Raw genomic sequence first — 20,159 nt, 5'->3', positions numbered from 1 at the left:
TCTGGTGGTGTAGCTCAGTAGTAAAATGCCGTGGATTCAATCCCCGGTTTTCTGGGGGGTGGGGGGGCGTGGGGGTGGAGTTGCTTGCTGAGACTGTGTGTTAAAATACTATATCTATATCTATCTAGGTGACCAAGAGAGTTCCAAAGAGCTCAGGTTTTATAGTTTTAAAGCTGCTGCTATGGGGGATCTATCCAAGAGCACCACAGACTTTCCTTTTAGGGAAACAGATTTTCACTGAAAATAAGAGTCTAACAGCACTGCCCACGAAACATTAGGTTTCCATACTTGGGGTGAGCCTTGGTGCAGAGAAGCCTCTCAGGAAGTCCTTCCAGCTCTGGGAACCTAAGTTCTCCAGAAAGGGTTTATTGAGAAGAAGACCAGTCACCTTTTTGTACAAGTAAATAAAGGTGGGGGCTTAATTCAAATGCAGCTGCATGGAGAAACACACTATGTGAGAGCTTTCCCATTGCTCTGAGTTAAGTCTTACACACGCTCTAGGAGCCATCTGAGGACGCAAGCAAAAGATAATCAAAGGAAACAGTTCAAATGTCATAACTGCTTTTATTCTTATCTCCAGTCAATCACAGACCCTGGAAAAGTGAGGCCAGGGAAGGGGACGGGCACAGGCCAGGGACCTTGGAGGAACTGAGGCCGGAAGGGCAGCAATTATGTCTGGGGCTGTGGCAGACAAGTATCCCTGGTGCTGAGCCTTGGGAGCAGCATAGGGGTGGTTTTCAGTAGACAGGGAAACAGTGTCTGAGAGATGTGACAGTCGTTGGTCAAAAGGGAAGAGCTGGTGGTTGCTGAGAAGACAGGTCTGGGAGGACTGAGAACTGGGAAGGCCAGCAGGCAGGTCCTATGCCTCACCACTAGCCATAGCCGCCCTATTTCTTTCCCACATCTTCTCTTGAAGCCACTGGGGGGCAGCAAAGTGCTTGTGTAAAATCTCATCCTATCCCTGGCAGACAGGCCACTTTGTCCCCAGGTAAGCTGGAGAAGGAGATGCACAACCTTCTGAATGAGGGGTCTGTCTGATCCTGAATCCCCCAGGATGAATTTCCAGTGTAGGAAATTGAAGAATCAAGCTCTTGGGCTTCCCGAAATTATACAGAAGGAGTCAGGCATGTACCCAGCCATTGGTTTAGGGACTTCCCTGTGCCTTCCTGGCTCTGATCTGCAGCCTCCAGGAAAGGATCTCTTTGTCTGTCACCCCTCATCAAGATACTTCTGACCTCACATCACAGATGTTTAGATTTCTGGCTTCCTCTAGTTTATAAAATGAAACCTACCCTTTCCCAGGTCCAGCCTCACCCAGGCCAAAAATATGAAGAGCATCAGGGTCCCTCCTCCTTTATAGCTTATGGCAAATGCCCAGCTTCAGTTTCTCATAATCTGGCATTCCTGTTCCCCGCCTGTCCTCCTTTCAAGACCCATCCAGGTGTTCCTGGGACTCCTCACTGCCCAGATGGGAGTGGTACACACAGGCTTCAGTTCTGGCCTTGCTGTCAGCTCTGCAATGCCCTGGACTCTCCTTAGGACCCAGGGTAGAAGACTGCAGCATCTTCTGCTGGGCCTCCCCACCTCCTCAGAGGAGCCATCATTGATTTGCGTGATTTGTGCTTGAGTCACACACATTATTAATGACTAAGGGCTTGCCCTTCCCCCAATCTTTTGGAGCTCAACCTTGGAAAAACTTCTTAATCCCCAGTTTCTGCATAAATTATCCCAGGAAGAGAAGGACATGGACAAGTGAATTCTGGGAAGCTGGCCAGTGTGGGAGTGGCAGGTTAATGACTGGGAAGAGGGGGTTAAACCCTTCTAGTACCAAGGCCAGAGATTAGGAGAAGAATCCAAGGGGCCTTGGAAGAGGGGGTTTCAACTGGGTGTGGAGATCAGGGAAATCAGTGTTCTGGTGCTTCTCCCTGCTCCACACTGGCCGCAGACTTCCATCTTGCAAATAGGAAAACTGAATTTTCCTACCTGGTGGGGGGAGCGGGAATTGGAATGGGTGGCACTATCCCCAGAGATGTTGGGGCTTGATCATCCACCTTTCTGGGCTCTCATGCAGTCTCATTCCAGCCCCTCCCCACTCAAGCTGGAAGGAAAGACTGATGCCTTTTGAGCGAGGCAGCCATGGATTTGAATCTCAGATTCACCACTGCTAGCTGTGTGACCTTAGACTCATTATCAAGCCTTTCTGATCATCTTGGCTTTGCCCTCTGCAGTAGGGACGTGCAGAGGACTGCCTTCGTAGGACTGCTGCAATGATTTAATTTAGACCAGCACACACACAGTGGGCACCCTCTTCCCCTGCCCTGATTGCCTTTACCTCACACACACTACCTGCTGGTTCTTGGTTCATTCTTTTCTCAAATATCCAAGATGGAATAAAACTTCAAATGCTTCTATTGAAAGCTAGAAGTAGGAAGGGCAGAGAGGGGCGGGGTTGGGAATGGATAGACAACACACTTAGTCACCTCTTCCAGGCGCTAACAGGGTCTCCAGAATAGCAAGAAGAGGAGAGAGCCCAGGAGACAGAGAGGCCAAGGGAGGGTCCTGATATCTACTCAGAGTCTCTTTACCTCCACCCAGTAACTTTCCACTAGCTCTGAGTTGGCCCTGGGCACATGTCGGCTGCACACTGCCCCAGGTGTGGCCCCTTGTTGCTCTCCCTAGCAGGCACCCAGCCAGGGGCTGGGTGGCTGACGCACACCCTGCCTGAGATCCCAGCCACCTGAAGGTTGATAAGGAACTTTGGCCTCATCACATGGACCAGCTGGAGCTATTGGTCCTGGCTGTTAGCATCAGCTGGACAGCTTCCAAATTGGAGAGATGTGGAGATAGGGAGGGGTAGGAGTTCAGGGACTCTGGGCTGAGTGAGTGGCCAGAGAAGCTGGGGGAAGGGATATGAGCCTGCCAACTTCTAAGGCCTCAGGTGGCCTGGCTGGGGATAAGCCAGAAAGTGACAGCAGATAGGGTAGGAAATAAGAGGTGCAGAAGGGACTTGGGCATCGCCTCAGGTTAGGGCTGGGGGCAGAGCAGGATCCCTCTACATGGAGCTGACCCATTAACTAGAACTGCCTGCTCTCCAGAACCTCCAGTCAGAAAGGCCCCAGCATACCTCACTCTTCTCAGGCCTGTGGGAACAGTCCTGGGCAAGCGGGGAGAGAAGACAGCGAGAAGATGTGGGTCTTAGAATTATAACCCTAACACCTCCCAAGTGGACCCAGGTCTAGATGGATTGCCCGAGCTGCACAGTTCGGTCTCCCCAGTTGGCTTTTCTGCCCCTACCTCCCTGGGAATCCAGGACAGGCCCTCAGGAGTAGGCCCTCCTACCCCTATCTCTTGCTCCATAGGACTCCCAAGAGGACAAACCAAGGCAAATATCAGAGGCCTTGGGCTTCCTAACCCTTTTCCATTGCCCTCAGCCCCGGGGCCCATTCTCAGAACAAGCCACTGATCCTGGAGTTGAGAGATGGGCAGCCTGAGACACCTTCCTTTCATCTCCCTTGGTGCTCCCCACCCATGTGCTTATAAGGTGTCAATGCTTGACCTGTAAGAGAGAGAACAGCAGGTCGACTGGACACAGAACAGTATCCCTCAGAGTCACCTGGTTGTGACAGCCCTAGGAGGAATCCTGGTAGGGATACAAGTCTCAGTCAGGCTTCTTAGGGTCTCCTTCCTGCCTCTGAGATTTTGCTGAGCTCCTCCCACTTGTCCCTTGGGTTCTCAAACCCAAAGAGGCCTTCATCCTTGACTGTTCCAGTTTGGAAGATGTAACGGGGGAGGGGGGAGGGTAGCACGGGGGATGATGTGGTCTTAGTTCCTCAGGCCCCAAAGGATGGCATATGTACAAGCTGCAGAGGGTCAGGTGAGGGCTGGCTGAGGGAGGGAGCAGCTGGCCACAGGCTGGCTGCAGCAAGGTTTTATGTCTGGTTTTGCAGGAGCACAGAGAGGGTCAAAGGACAGGGAAGGGCATTCTCTGGAGGAAGGTGGGAGTGGAGAGAGCTTTTCATTCCCGGTTGGTGCCAAAAAGCTGCAGGAAGAAGGTGAAGATATAGATAATATCTAGGTAAATGTTGAGGGCTCCAAAAATATACTCTTCTGGGCTCAGCGAGTGGCGTCGGTTACCCATCAGCAACTGGGTGTCAAATGCCAGGAACTGGGGAAGGGAGGAGAGAGAGAGAGAGAGAGACAGAGGTCAGAGGTCCAGTCAATGTGACACTAAGACATCCTAGCTACCACACTCAGGCCACCCTGATTTTTTTTTTTACCCTCAACTGCTGTTTGGATGTGCAGTGACTCTCCTGTGACAGAACAGAATCTCTTGCTTTTCCAACACCTTCCACCCCTAATTCTATTCAATACCTATTTACCAAGCAACAACTATGTTCCAGACACAGGAGTATATCAGAGAGCAAGACAGATGGTATTCCTGACCTTGAAGAGCTCTGTGTCCAGTAGGAAGTAAGGGCCTATGCCATGAGGGTAACTAAAAAGGTTTACAAGACCTATGTGGGTGTGGCAGGGAGTTAGGGAAGGAGGGGTCCTTCCAGCTGAGCCCAATCTTCAGGCTTCTGGCAATAAAAGCAGAGACTGAGCATTCTTAAGTTATTTGCACCCAATAGCCCATTTATTTCTACTAACATCCCCTCTTCCAGTAGGACTTAGCATCCTAGAGGAAACCGAGGCCAGAGATGTTAATTTGTTCAAGTTTACCCATCTGGGAAGTGGCAAGCCCAGGATTTGAACCCAGAGAGGCAGGCTCTAGATCCCCTAGGCTTAACCATTCTTCTCTGCTGCGCACTGGTAGCACCCAGGGTTACTGCATTTCCTCCCAGGAAACATGCTCTCCCATGGACACTGATTCCTAAGGGACAGTGCCTCTCTATCACTGCTGCCCCTATCAGGCCTTGCCACTGCTCCCAGCAACTCCCTCTCCTCCTCCATACCTATCCTTGGGGTCCAAGCCTACACAGTAGGACTCCCCAGCAACAGGATATAGAATTTGGTAAGCACAGTGCACCTTTCTGGGAAGAAAGGCCAAAAAAGTCCAGCATTGTCCCAAGGATAAGAAGCACTGGTCCACATGGGATTGGAATTCTTTAAATCCATTCATATTCTTGTTAACTGGGCTGTGCCCAGCTCTTCCGTCACTTGTGTATGGAAGACTGGTGTTCCTACAGCCCTCTAAAAGTCATTCATTATACAAAACCTATTCACAGACACAGTTGCATGCCAGAGACTTGTGGAGAGCTGAAAAGACAATAAGGGACACAAAGCTATGCCTGCCTTTGAGAAGCTCACAGCTTAGAGGGGGATACAGATAACTACAAGAACATCTGGTATATGCTATAATCAGAGCTTCTGATTGGGGAGGAGGAAGATGTGGTGACATTTTGCCTAGGGTTTAAAGGATGAATACAAGTTTGCTAGACTGAGAAGACCCAGAGGAGCCTTGAGGACCTGAGGCACCCTGTGAGGAACTCCATGTGGCAGGAGCAATATGGGAAGGGAAAGAGGACAAAGGGGCTGGAGCCTGCCCTTGAAGCTTGAACTTTGCTCTGGAGGCACTTTCCTTCACCCTAGCCAGGTTCCTTGACTTCCCAGGACTGATTTCTTGGAGTTGCTTTAGATACAGTCCTATGGAATCCTGGGAGAAGCCGTGCTGATGTCCCCAGTGCACAGGTGCCAGGGAGCACTCTAGCATGTGAGACACAGAGTCACACACTTGAAGGTGAGGTGGTAAGGGTAATTGTGAGCTCAGTCCCATATGTCAGCCTGCTACTCACTAGCTGGGGGACCCGGGCAATGTACCCAATCAGCTTGATTCCCCAGCTGTGAAAGGGAGATGACAGTAACTTGTCTCATGAGGTTGTCGTGAGAGGAAGATGAGCATGTAAGGCACCTGCACACAGCACTCAATGAATCATAGCTATGACCTGGGTTTTATTGTTATTATCTGCATAAGGAGAAGTGCCCTCTTGAGGACAGGTAGACACCGCTGATGAGACCCCAGGTGGCTCTGCATCTCATCAGGGAGGCAGAAATGTTCTTAGGGGAAGACGTGTGGCGTTAACAGAAGGAAAATGGGGAACCACGGCCGGGATAGAAGGGAGCCTGCATGGGTACATCAGGTTCCTGAGCCCCCCAGCATTGAGGGAAGAGCACCCACAATTGTGGAATTGCAGTGGAAATGCCTTCATATGACCTCAGTGTCCTCATCCACAAAATGGGACAGTAACCAGACAAGGGGACACTGTATATTACAGTACAGAGTGCTATCAACTATGATTACTCTTTAGCTTCATTCTACCTTATTCCACTCTGTGGAATTTGATTTGGGTTCCCAATTAAATTTTCCTTCTGTAGAGAACAAACAAGCAGAGGGACCAACTCAAATGCTACAGGCTGTTTAGCAGTCACAGTTGCCAGCATAAGTTAATAAATTGTTGATCTGCCTTATCAATCAGGAGCTTGCTTGGTTGACTTCCCAGAGCCTGGTCACCCCTGGGTGAGCTAATGAAATTGAATCTCTCAACCTAGAAGGCTTGGACCTGATCAGGCCTGGGGCTGGCTCCTCCAAGAGCACCCACCCAAGGAGGTCTCTGCAGCCAACTGGCTTTTCTCTTGGAGAGAAGAATGGAAGCATTTCTGCACCTGCCATTGGCCAGAGGCTATGGATGCTTATCTACTTGGTGCTATCTGCTATGGCCTGCCCCAAATTTCAACCCTCTGCTGGTACCACCCATCACCACCACCTCATCCGTGTGAGTCAACTGAAGGCTTGTCACCCATTTATCCTCAACAATATTTACTGAGCACCTATTTTGTTCTGGTGAAGTTGCCCTGATAGAACTGACAGTTTAATGGGGGAAAAAACATGATCAGAGATTTTGTTATGCATATGCATTCATTAGAGGGAAAAGTAGTCCGCTGGTATCTTCCTGGGTGATAGGAAGCACTGTTAACTAGTGTCTTAGTTGAGAACAGGTATCTTGGTTTTGGTTAACATCTTAGCTGGCAGCTAAAATTTCAGTTGAGAACTAACAACTGAGTTGACTGCTAACACCTAGAAGCAGAGCAGGTGCCTGAGTTAGGACCCTACTGTACATGAGACTTTTAGAAGGGCTACATGATATGAGGCAAGAGGCATAGGGGGCAAGGGGCGCTAGGATGCTATTAATAGGAATAGTCCTCATCTGGGCTAATACGCTATCATATCTTACTCCCTCAATTTTCCCTGGAAGGTAGGCATTGTCACTATCTTATATATAAGGCAAGGAGTCTCAGAAAGACAGGTGACTTGCTGTTGGCAAGTCACTTATCTAGCACTGGAACCACATCACCCACTTTCTATTCTGGTGGGGCTGGGGGAAGAGCCAGCCTGCAGAGAGACACAGAGAGGACCACACAGAAACCAGAAGGGCCAAGGTAGACTTCCCTGGTTCCCCCACCGTCCAGGGCTGCACCTGCTCAGAGCCCCCTGGTCACACACCTGGCCTGACCTGGAATACAGCCTCAGAGCTGAGGCTGAGGTATTCCAGGAGCACCACTCTATAAAAAGGCCAGCTCAGAGCCACCAAGAGACAGGCACTGAATACAAAGATCTGGGGTTGCAGTGTGTTGAGTCAGCAAAAAAGGGAACATGTGGACCGCATCCGTCCTACGGAAATGCCAGCATGGTGCACAGAGCGGCGCACCCCAGGCCACTCTCTCAGTGATTATTCTAACAGTGATTCACTGGCAACAACCCAAACTATCAACAGGGGACAGTTAAATAAACTGGCACGAGTACTGAGGTGGAAACAACTCTGATATATACTACTATGAGAAAAATGCAAGTTGATTTTTTTTCCCCATTTTTAAAAATCTATATTATATGATCTCACAGAACTATGCACATCACAAGAACCTATATAGAAATGATCTACATAGAAAGGTTTGGAAGGAGAGTCAACTGCCCACAGTGGTTACCACCAGGGGAAAGGAATGACAGATGCTGTCAAAATGACATTTCTTTTATCCATATTTAAGATTAAAAAAATATCTTAAAGGGGCTGGGGATGTGGCTCAAGCGGTAGCGCGCTCGCCTAGCATGCGTGCGGCCCGGGTTCGTTCCCCAGCAGCACCGCATACCAACAATGATGTTGTGTCCGCCGAGAATTAAGAAAAAATAAATAAATGTTAAAATTCTCTCTCTCTCTCTCTCTGTGCCCCCCTCTCTCTCACTCTCTCTTTAAAAAAAAAAAAAAAATATCTTAAAGATGTATTTATAATTATGAAACTAGAAATTAAAAATAAAAAGAGGAGCCAAGCCTGTAATCCCAGCAGCTTGGGAGCCTGAGGGAGGAGCACAAGTTCAAAGCTAGCCTCGGCAATGGTGAGGCACTAAACAACTCAGTGAGACCCTGTCTCTAAATAGAATACAAAATAGAGCTGGGATGTGGCTCAGTGGTCGAGTGCCCCTGAGTTCAATCCTTGGTAACCACCCCCCCAACAAAATAATAAAAGGAGGAGCTTATGAACTCCATTGTTCAATGTTCATCACAAACCCCTGTGCCATGACATTTTTTGTGTTTCATGACATTTTTTGGCATTGGCTGAGGAGACTCAAGCACAGAGTGTAAGTGACTAGCTCACTTCATGCAGCCAAGAGAATAGCTGTCTTCTGACCCTGAAGCCCAAGAGAAGCAAGCATGGTGTATGTGTGCGTGTGTGTGTGTGTGTGTGTGTGTGTGTGTGTGTGTGCATGTAGAAAAAATGAAGAGTTGGGAAGAGAAGCGAAACTGAGTTCATGGCCAGAACACAGGCTTCATGGACAATGCAGAATACTGGGCCCACCCTGCCCCCATGTTTTCAACTAGAGGGTTGGCTTGGGTCTTGAGGATTCTTTTCTGTTTCCAGTACTGGGGATTGAACCAATGACTTTGAACATACTTGGCAAGGGCTGTACCATGGAGCCTCACACTCCCCTCCCCTTTGTGTTTTGAAATGGGGTCCCTCTAAGTTGCCCAGGCTGGCCTAGAACATGTGGTCCTTCTGCATCAGCCTTCCAAGTCACTGGGATTACAGACATGTTCCACAATGCCCAGCTGGGTAATATTAAGAGAAGACACTACCATCCTTAAGTCCTGGTGCCCCAATCTGGGCTTTAGGACAGTGTGAGGAAGCAGGGGAGTGAGGAGAGGTTACTGAGTGGGAGTCTGGGTTCCATTTTTTTAAAAAAATATTTTTTTAGTTGTCGATGAACCTTTTTGTTTATTTATTTTTATGTAGTGCTGAGAATCAAATCCAGTGCCTCACATGCTAAGCAAACCACTCTCTACTACTGAATCACAACCCCAGGCCCTGGGTTCCATTTTTTGTTTGATGCCAATAGAAGGTACTTCTCTCTCCTTGGTTGACCTGACACAGCATTTGCACCCTCAGGCAGACCACCGAAGTGGCAAGGTCTGGCAGGCACTTGATCCCAAAAGCCTGGCCCAGGATGAAAATGGAATAGTGTACAAATGTGTATGAAAGAGCCTATGTGGCCACATAAGGGGTATGGGTACGATATGGTTAAGAACACAAGCTGGAGAGACATGCAGAACTGGGTTCAAATCCTGGCTCTGACTTTAGGCAACTCAGTCCCCCGAACAAGTAAGAGTCATTGATCACTGATGGTATGCCATGCACTGCCCATGTGCTTATCAGTTCTCATAAAAATCACAACCTCCTAGGGAATGGATACTATTATCATCCCCATTCACAGATGATGAAACTGAAGCACAGACAAAACAAGGAAACTTGTTCAAGGTCACTTGTTCAAGGTCACACAGTGGTAAGGATGAGTGAGGCCTTGAACGCAGTTTGGTGAGGGTGCCTTGGCCAGCTGCAGAGCTTCCCCCTACTCCACAAGTCCCCTGGCACCACCTATGGCACTGCTTCTGGCTCTGCCCTGGAGGATTGCATCCTGGATGCTATCTACCTGCTGCCCGCAGGGCCTCATCCCTCCCTCAAGCCTGTATCCTTGGAGATGAGGGGAGTTCTTTCACTTCCTCCTCCCTAGCAGGCTGTCCTGACCATCCAGGCTGGAGCAGGGCGTTGGTTCTGAGGATTAGCCATCAGAAGGTGAGACTGAGGTGAGGCCTGGGAGGGGGATGCAGCACCCAGGTCAGTCCAGCCCCCACCCCTGAGGAATCCACTCAACCTCCTCCCCGTGATGTAGGTGAGGCCTCAGTAAGGCCACAGTGCTGTTTCCTTTCTGTGATGAGGGTGGGTGGCTCTCACTGATGTTTTAGGCTTATGTAAACCCTGGAGGCAAGGGAGCCTCTAAATTCCGAGTGAAAGAGATACGCCTAAGATTATTCTGTGGCCTTGGACTTGTGCAGTGATCATTACTTCTGCAGTGTTGTTCCAATTGCATAGGAGGCCCGGTGCACATCACAGCTCACTGGTGGGGTAGGGCCAGGGCGGGGGAGATGGGAGTGTTTTTCTTAAATCTTCCAGAAGCTGTGGGCCGGGCCTAAGCAGATCATGGGTGGGGAATACAGATTCTCTATTGGGACTGGATGAAAATAACTGCCAAAAGCCTCCCATTATAGGTAACAGGGATTGAGGAGGATTCTCTGGTCTGGAGAATCTAGGACTCCATTTTCACATCTTTGAAATGGACAGAGAGATGCTGGGCTGATAGTCAGGAAAGTTGGGCTTTCATCCAGTGTGGCTGTTTACACTGTGTGTGTGTATGTGTGTGTGTGTGTGTGCGTGCACCTTTTCTCTCTGAGCCGAGGAGAGATGGCTGTGCTTTAACCTCAGGGTGAGGAGTCTGCACACAGTGCTACAGGCCTACTACCTCTACAAAGCATCTTCCTAACACTGGCTTTGGCCTTCTATCAGACGTCAAAGCATCTTCTTGTGACCATACATATACTCCCTGCTACCCTGACTCTGGGACACTTTAGTGGTTTCCTATCTGGTTCTGGTTTCCCAGCCTCTGACTGATTCACTTGGTTTCTCCCTAATCTTCCCTGAAGCATGGTGACTGGGATGTTTCTTTTAATCAACTCTCAGTGGCTCCCATAGTTCTCAAACTGACTAGGTTGGTCGGGAGGGAGAGTTCTATCCAAATGGGCCCATCACTTGATTTCTAAATACCTATGCCTAGCTTCTTCCCTAGGTCTCTCAGACTTGGCTTCCTGATTTAGGAAGCTCAGTGGTCTTAGCTTCCCCCCCCGCAAAAGGTACAACTCTAAGATGGAGTAACCTTCAGAGTCATGTGACCTGGAAGATTAGGCCGCTGTTGCTAGAAATCAGCTGATCAGGCCCTTGACCCCATTCCTCTCAATTCCTACTCAGGCCCCTCAATACTGTCCCATTGTCCCAGACCAGCCATGAGTTTCTACAAAAAAAAAAAAAAAAAAAAAAGCAGCATTCAAGAAGAGGGCACCAGGAGGTGAGAGGAGAATACAGTCACTCTAAGGCCAGTGCCTTTCAGCTGACTCACCCACTTCTGGCATTTGAGTACTGGCATCCAGTAGTGGGGCTGGGTGGGAGTTGCTGAAAATTCAAGGTTTCCTGACCATGTACCAAGGATGGATGTGGGTGAAGCCTAGGAGAGTCCTGTTCCTCAAGGCTGAACCAGAGCCCTAAGAAGCCTCGACTCTCCACCCCCTGAATTGCAACACAATTCAGCTGATTGACCCTGCCCTCAAAAATGGCAGAATGTCTCAGGGCAAAGACTGAGGTTTCCAGGAGAGAAAAATCACTGGATTCTCCCAGCCCCTTTAAAGTCCAGGCTGGTGGGAAGCAGGAAGAAACATCCCACTGGGGATCTGGAGCCTCCTCTGACACTTCTCTTCATCCTTTTCTTGCATATCCTTGATGAGGCAGCAAACAGGGCAAGGATACACTGAGCGCTTTCTGCAATTCTCATCTAGCTGGCAGGGCTAAGAGAACCCTCCATTGTGCTGAAGATCCACCCCCTAAAGGCTAAGTTTCGGTCTGATAGTAAAGGCAGGTGGACACCAGGCACTGGGTTGAAGCCAGAAGACCACAGATCCCACAGGATACAGTGATGCTGGGAGCAGGATCAGCACAAGGCTTCAAGCACACAGTGTGTGCTTCTGAGTTGAGGTTAATGCAAAGGCTTGTTAGTTCTGTGGAGTGAACTCTGAGGGTCCCAGTCTACTTGAAACTAAGAAGAGGAGAGTAGAATGAGCCTGGAGGCTCCTTGCCTCAGCTTTCTCCTGCATCCTGGGACCCAGGGACCCTGTCTTCCCTCTTTTGACCAGATGCATCCACCCATGTGCTCTCCGCCAGGTTTATGCAACCTGTAGGATGATCCTAACAAAGCTCCTCTGGTGTATTAATCTAATAAGACATTAACGGGTAATTGGACACCGCAGTTCCTTCTCCTCCCCCATGATTCACCAGCGAGTGCTGAGGCCATGCCTAATTCAACTGTGCAACTTGTGCCATCTTAGCACCTCATGGACCCAGCCCTACCCTGGCCACACCTCTCAGGCATCCATTCAGCCCAGAAACATCTATGGGTGCCTGCTGTGTGTCAGGCACTGTGCTAGGTGCTGGGGCTACAGCAATAAACAAACCAGACAAAACCCCTGCTCTCAAGGAACTAATTTGTGCTAGAAGAGAAAAACAAAAAACAAAAACAATGAACGACAGAAAATAATATAGTGTGTCTGAAGAAGATATGTGCTAAACAGAGAATTAAATTTGGGGGTGGGAGGGAGCGACGTGGAAGCGCTCAGGCACACAGCGTTGTAAAAGAAGCTAACCCTTGAAGGAAGGGGAAAAATGTTGAGAAGACACAGGGGACAGGGAAACCACAGGTGCGAGGGGGGGGGGGGCTGGGCGTGGTGAGCCTGTCATACTCAGGTAGCCAGCAAGGTGGCAGTAGCAGTGTGGGCTGGGGGAGGTCAGAGATGGCCTGTAGGAAGAACTTCGGGATGTCAAGGAGAGGACTGACTTGGTCTAGCTCACTGCTGTGTTGGTGCACAGCCTCTGGGCCCAGGAGGGCAGCCTGCAGGAGGCCATTGCAACAAGCTCAGAAGCAGATGATGGTGACTAGCATCAGGGAGAACCATGAAGGTGGACAGAAATGGTCAGGTTTTGGAAAGAAAGTAGAGCCAGGGGATTTGGGGCTGGGCCCATGCAAGGTATAAGGAAAGGTAAACACTTGAGGCTGTCACCAGGGCATCTGTCCTGAGCAACATGAAGAAGGGGAAGGCTGTGGGAGAAGGAGGCACCCAGGGAAAGAGCAGTAGGTCAGTTTTGCACATGCTGAGTTAGACATGCCTGTCAGATTTCAAATGGAGACACTAACTAGGCAATTGGATTTTCTAATCTGGAATTCAAGAGAAAGATCCAGGCCGGAGATGTAAATATACTGTCATCAGCATAAAAGATGGTATTTAAAGCACTGGGGCTACCTAAGACTCCTAGAGAGGGAGGCAAGAGAGAAGAGTCAGGGAACCAGGGTGGGGTGGAGAAAAAAAAGGAACAGGGCAGGTCCTGGCCTGGACACTCCCAAGGAAAGATGATGTTTCCAGGGAAGGGAATGAATGACTGCATCAAATGGTGTTAAGTGACAGGCAATAGGAACACTGAAACTTGAAAGCTAAATTTGGCAACATGAAAGCCATTGGTGATATGAATGAAAGCATTTTTTTTTGTACTGGGGATTGAATCCAGGGGTGCTTAACCACTGAGTCATTCCCTAGCCCCTTTTTATAATTTTATTTAGAGACAGAGTCTCGCTGAGTTGCTTTAGGACCTCACTAAGTTGCTGAGGCTGGCTTTGAACTCACAATCCTCCTGCCTCAGCCTCCTGAGCCACTGGGATTGCAGGCATGTGCCACTGTGCCCTGCTGAATGAGAGCATTTTAAAGAGGGTTAAGGGCTGAGAGCATAGCTCAGTGGAAGAGCACGTACTTAGCATGCATAAGGTCCTGGATTCAATCCCTAGTCTGGCGTGTACACACACACACACACACACACACACACACACACACATAGGGTTAAGGGCATGAATTGAGAAGAGAGGAGGGAGAGAAGGAAGGAGGATTCAGAGTAGTGAGTGTAATTTCCTTCTAAAGAGTTTTGCTATATACAGGGAGAAGAATGGGGCAGGATCTTTAGGGAGATGTGAGCCAAGAGTGTTATGTGAGTTTTTTCTTCAGATGGGAGAAATTATAGCCCATCATGCTGATGGGAACAATTCTGTAGAGAGGGCAATACTGACCGTATCAATGAGAGAGAAGAAAAATAGCTGGAGAGCCCTTCCTAGTTCCTCCCCAGCCCCAAGCCAATAGAAGCTGTCCTCTTTGAGAATGGCTACCAGGCTGGGCACAGGACATCTGGGTCCTGCTCCCAGATTTGTCCCTTACCAGCCATGGGACTGTGCTAACCCCATAACCCAAAGGGCTTCTGATGTGGAAGGCAATTCTTACAATAACATCAGTGATTCCTCCCTCCCTGGACCGTGGTGGCAATCCAATGAGTTAATAGGTGTGAAAGTGTCTTGCAGAACATAAGGAGTAGAACAGATTACTGGGATTATTTTTTTTATTCTAATAATGCAAGGGATTATTAAGAAGATTTAAGGGCTTACCATTCACCCAGTCCTACCTGGGTGTGCAGGGAGGCTTCCCTGCCTAGCTCCGAACTCACTGTGACTGAACCTCCTCAAGCAAGCAATGCCCTGACCCTCCATGGACACTCACCCTCCCTCCAATTCCACCAACCCCACTTTCCCTGGATTGACCTTTCTTCTGTCCCTGGCAAATGCTATCCTCTGAAGCCCCAGACACTACTGCTCAGGCTTGCTCTCCCAAATGCAGTCCTCCTCCTTTCCTTCCAGCCCAATTCCCCACCCCATCCTTTTCTTTAGAAGGTATGACCTGGAGTTGCAGGGCACTGGCCCAAGAGTCAGGAGAAGCGGTGTCTTTAGGATGACCAGGTATCCCAGTTTGCTCAGGATTTGGTGGTTCTCTTAAGAAGTGGGACTTTTAAGTGCTGAGCCCAGGAACATTCCAGGTAGACTGGGAAAAACTGGCAGCCTAATCTTGACCAAGGCCACACTTAATTGATTTACCATTATCTTGCCAGAAAACCTTGGACTAATTACTGAAATTTAGTTTGCTCATCTGAAAAGGAGGGCTTGGAGTTCCAAGTTCTTCCAGCCATCAAAATTTAAAGGCTGGAGGTCATTGGTTTATTCTACAATATTCATCTAGTGCTACTATGTGCCATACACCGTGCTCTTCCTGTTGACCAGTGTCCAGGCGTGCAGCCCAGCACCCCACACATGGTAGATGCTCAATAAAGACCTGCAGAAAGGATGAATGCATGAACCTCCACATCCCAATTCCTGGCTTCATCTTCATCTAACCTCTCTAACATCTGCTCACAGTTCTGACCCACATCCTTCTCCCTGTGTTGAGAGAGAAGGGGTTGGGGATTGATGGAGAGGACTCATTCTCTCCCCAACCCCAAGTCAAAAGAAGCTTGCCCTCTTTGAGGGTGTCCATAGGTAGGTGTCCTTTAGGGTATATGCAGGACATCCGGTTCCAGATGTTTCCTTACTGGCAGTGAGACTGTAACAGCCCCTTAACATCCAGGGCTTCAGATGTGGAAGGCAGTGCTTCCTCCAGCTGTGGTGGAGATCCTGTCACCCATGAGCCCCAAGAGCCTGTGACTAAGCTGGGAACTCTGGCCCTTGTGTTGAGCTGAATATGCCAGTGAGGGAGAGGGGAGTCTGGTCACCACTTTCATTGGCAGTGGATGTTTATCTTGGATGCCTTTCCAAGAAGATGTCACCCACATGAGCTTGCCTGTTTGGATCCTGGGACACTATCACATTCATTCATCTTGAAGCCCACCTATGCAAAAGGTCTGCATTGCGCTGCTCTGGGCAGGTGTCTGTCCCAGGTCATCTTTTGTTTCCTGGGCATCTGCTTCCAGGTACTCCCCACCTAGTTTTGACCCTGAGCAGAACTCTGGAGCCAGACAGTCTAGGTTCCCAGATTGGCCCTACCACGTCCTAGGATGCTGTACAACCTTGGGCATGTTCTTTGACATCTCTGGGCTTCGGTTTCCTTATCTTAATAACAGTAAAATTATAGACTTATGATAAGAATTTAGCACACATGGAAAGCTTGCTGTGGGGAAGCAAGTGCTCAATAAACACAGGCTATTATTATTACCATAGCCACCATCATCATCCTCAACACTTCCAGTTTGGTGAGAACTGTAAAGAATAAGCTCATTCAGACAGTGTCCCTTTCACAGGATACTTGGAATCTTTCTAGCTCCCAGATTATCCCTAGGGGAACAACACTAACTTAGTCTACACGGCAGGACATGTCCACACTCCTACCTCCACAAGCAATGCTGGCACTCTCCAGAAGGGAGGAGCAACTTCTCCCAGATCTGCCTCTCTCTACGGCTTCCATCCTAGGGTTACCATCTTCCAGCCTCCCTCCCCTGTCAGCTGGTCTGTCTTGGACACCAGATAGAATTCCCAGCATGCAGCACTGAGCTAGTCCCACCCACAGGCATTCCAAAAGAGTTCTGGGAGAAAGTCAGAGGTGGCAGAGGGGTCTGGGGAGATAATCACAAAGTGGAAAAGGTGGCCCCAAGGGAGCGGGGCCCAACTCACCAACGTAAACACGCCTGCTCCTAGCACTGCATAGACAGCATGCAGCCAGGGCACCTGTGGAGCAGAGGAAGTATGGCTCAGGGATGGCCAGAGTAGCAGCAGGCACAGGGGCCAGGAGGAGGGCTAAGTCCAGAGAATGGAGGATGTAGGGTAGCCTTCCCTGGTGCTCCCTAAGAAGCCCTAGGACTGAGGGGGGCCTTGATTCTCTGAGTGCTCTGATGGGTGGGGGTGGGGACCCTAAGATAAACATGGAAGAGCTGGCAGGGAGCTCCCAATCAACCTGGTACTTCTTCCCTCAACACACAGCCCCAGGCTCAGGCTGGACAAGGACAAGTCATCCTCCAAGCCTGGGTCTGGCTTGAGGCTGCTCCTTCCTGTCATTTCTGTCCAATATGGAGTTTGTATGTCCCTCTGTCAGGGAGCTCCCTGGCTCTGCTTTGGGGGTAAGGGACTCAGGTGGAAGGGGACAGAGACTTGAACTCAGCGTGTGTGGGGACTTTGGAGACTGTCAGCTGTGCATGACATTGCCTGCAGAGGCCAGAACAGCACCCCGTCCCAGTCTCTTCTCTCCCAGGTCTCAGGGACACCCGTCTGTGTGTGGAAATCATTCACACAGGAGGTGCCACACTAGCCTCTGCTCTCTGTGGGGCCTACAGGGGGAAATTTCCAGAAGATTCCTGGAAACAAAGGCATCACATCAGCCAGACCTGGGTCAATAAAAGGTTCTTTGAAGTTCTGGGGCCCCTTCCTGTCACCTCCCTCTCCATCCTAGATACATAGAAGGCCCCCAGGCCAGCTCCGGCTCCTCCCTTTGTCAACAGGATCCTGAGAAGAGCCAAGGAAATGCCAGAATGGATCTTGAGGTTGGGGAATGGGAGCCAAATGCCTGAGGCTGGGGCTGGGCAGGATGGAGGTCGGGAAGGGGGCAGTGAGGAATAATACCCCACCAGCCCTGGCAGACAAGGGGCAATGCGGGACCAGGAACCCTGAGTTCAAGTCTTTGTCCACTTCCACATGGTACCAAATGTGGCTGGAGTCTGAGCAATGAGTCCCCATCAGCACCCAAACTGCCTCCTCTCTTGGGTTTCTAGGATTCAAAATTCAAGGCCTCCTCTCTGATGCCTCCAATCTGTGGGGTCTAGTTGGCAATGCCCAGGGCAGACTGGAAATCCCTACAAGAGCTAAAAATTGACCTCTAGCCAGTGGATGCTATGTGGGGTGAGGTCTGTTCTGGGACCCCTGCCCTATCTATCACTGGCTGGGCCAGGAAAATTCTGCCTCTTTGGACTTGGTTGATCTCCCAGAAGGCCTGGTGGGTCCCAAGGAGCCCCAGTGAGTCCTCCCCTGTTCCACACTCTCCCGTCACCCTCCCCTCCACCCTACAGTGGAGGATGGAAAAGGTGAAGCCGGATGCAGGTCATGGGGCTGGGCAGGTGCCCGGGCCTGTCAAGAAAAGCCTCCTTGTTTGCTCGCTTACACTGCCAACATGCCCTGAGCAGGTGCCAGCAGGGGCTGGACAGGATGGCAGGCTGTGGGGCTTTGGCTCTGGGACACAGAAGGGAATCTCAGGAGGGATCCCAGGAGGGAAAAGCACCCCAGCATAGGTCCCTCCCTGGCCTCCCCAAGGGCTGCTGCCTGGAGACTCACATATTGGAAGGGTAGAAGGATGGCTAGGATGAGTCCACTGAAGAAGAGGGTCATGAGCAGCACGAAGAGAACACCCTGACAGGAGGTGAAGTCAAACTGCAAAGAGGAGGGCTGTCAGCACCGTGGCTGGGCAGCACGGAGAGCGCCACTCAGGCCGTGCGCTGACCAGAGGGTGAAATCTGAGGTCTTGAACTCACCCCTAGAAACCAGCATTGCCCTCCTTCCCCCAGGTCTCCCCAGCCCCAACTCACCCCTTTACCTCTCCCAGCCTGGCTCCGCTTGGAGCCCTGCCCCATGTGCCTTCCCCCGCCTGCTGACCTTGGTCTGGAAACTGAAGATGGTGACTGAGAGGCAGACCAGCGCCGTGATGCCCAGGCACAGCAGCACAGATGTGGTGTTGTAGTAACTGAGGACCGAGGACCTGGGTCAGCTCCCGAGAGGGCTCTACTCTCCCCCAGCCCTCCCGGAAGGCCACCTTCTTCCACCAGGACCTGATCTTATGACCTCTGGCCCCAATCCTGTTCCCTTTCCCAGGACCCTCCCTCTCTCAGCTTTCCAGCCTCTCCCCTGGGCCCTTGTGCTGAGACTCATCATGTTAGAAAGATCTTAAATAGGAGATAGTAGGAATGAGAGGGGTTTCTGCAGATTCCTGGAGGTAATTTACAGGTAAATTCAGGAACATGAGTCTGAGGTCTTTTATATCACAGCTTGAGAGAAGCCCCCTTGTTCCCCACGGTCCCCCACCTCTGCCCCACCAAACTGGTCAGGTCCTGGAGCCACTGGCCAGGGGGTGCCTGAGAAGAGGGATCCAGGCCTGAGCTCCCTCCCCCACCTGAGTGCTTCCAGGAAGGATGTGTTTTGAGGACAGCTCTCCTCAAGTGTGGCCAGTCCCTGGCTTCAGCCTGGCCCTCCTCTCCTACCATCTGACTCCTTTACCTGGACAACATCCCAGTGAGGTAGGCCATGGACAGGGTCTGAAAAGAGAGGCAGGAGAAGAAATGTTAGAGTACTCAGATCTGGGGGGCCCAAGCACCTTCAAGGTCCAGCTCAGGCCTCTACCCTGTGCATATGCCCCTCGACAAGTACACAGGACTAACCCAGCTATACAGTGTCTCCCAGGCCAGCTGGCCCTTTCTCTCTTAGGCAGCCTGTCTTCCCCCAGTAAGAGCCCTCTCTTCTTCATTATCCATAGCTCTAGGACACCCCTTAGGAACCTCTTAAGGACAAAAGCACAATAAGGCGACAGTGGACATAGGCTAGGCCCACTTGGAAAGAGAAGGTAGAATGTTCTGGTGGAAGAGATGGAGTGAAAACATTCATGTCCCCAGGGTCCTCACACTGGATGTCCCCAACCCAGACTCCCTGGCCCTCAAAGCCCATGCTTCCTTTCCTCCATCCCCACTCAGCATCTGACCCCAGTTCATCCCAAGAACTTACAAAGATGGTCAGCAGAATCAGGTTCCAGGGAAAGTGCCTCCTGTAAAGCAAGCCATAGGTTGGGGACGGGGTCTCTGCTACCTTCCCCCCACTCCTTGAAACCTCTTCCTTCAGCTACCCCTTCATATGCCACTTGTCTATCAACTTTCCCCACACATTAGAGGTGCCAAGTGAGGGAGAGAGGGGCAGGCTACTTGACAGAGGCCCAGAGAGGGTGCACAGTACACTGACGGTGGGCAGGGCTGGGTCCAGACTATCAAAGTTCTGCTCATATTTCAACAAGTTGATCCTCAAGCCATTAACATACCTGGGTCCAGAACAGCAAGCCAGGGTCAGGTAGGTAGCAAAGAACACAGCACTGTAAGAGACAGAAGGATGGCTAAGTCAGCCAGTCCCTCTTGAA

General features: G+C 50.4%; 1 protein-coding gene across 1 annotated transcript in view; it reads right to left on the bottom strand.

The window, feature by feature from the left end:
• Positions 1–544: 544 nt before the first annotated feature.
• Positions 545–20,159, bottom strand: part of Faim2 (Fas apoptotic inhibitory molecule 2) — a 32,115-nt gene continuing 12,500 nt past the window's right edge. Inside the window, exons 6-12 of the mRNA XM_005324929.4 lie at positions 20,064–20,114; positions 19,757–19,796; positions 19,256–19,293; positions 18,638–18,725; positions 18,320–18,415; positions 16,673–16,726; positions 545–4,165 (exon numbers count right to left, since the gene is read on the bottom strand). Coding sequence (XP_005324986.1) covers positions 4,016–4,165; positions 16,673–16,726; positions 18,320–18,415; positions 18,638–18,725; positions 19,256–19,293; positions 19,757–19,796; positions 20,064–20,114 — 517 coding nt within the window. The 3' untranslated portion in view covers positions 545–4,015. The remainder of the gene's footprint in view (positions 4,166–16,672; positions 16,727–18,319; positions 18,416–18,637; positions 18,726–19,255; positions 19,294–19,756; positions 19,797–20,063; positions 20,115–20,159) is intronic.

This window comes from Ictidomys tridecemlineatus, chromosome 6 (genome assembly GCF_052094955.1).
Source record: "Ictidomys tridecemlineatus isolate mIctTri1 chromosome 6, mIctTri1.hap1, whole genome shotgun sequence".
Taxonomy (NCBI): domain Eukaryota; kingdom Metazoa; phylum Chordata; class Mammalia; order Rodentia; family Sciuridae; genus Ictidomys; species Ictidomys tridecemlineatus.
The sequence above is the reverse complement of the archived record's forward strand: the minus strand, read 5'-3'. Positions and strand labels throughout refer to the sequence as shown.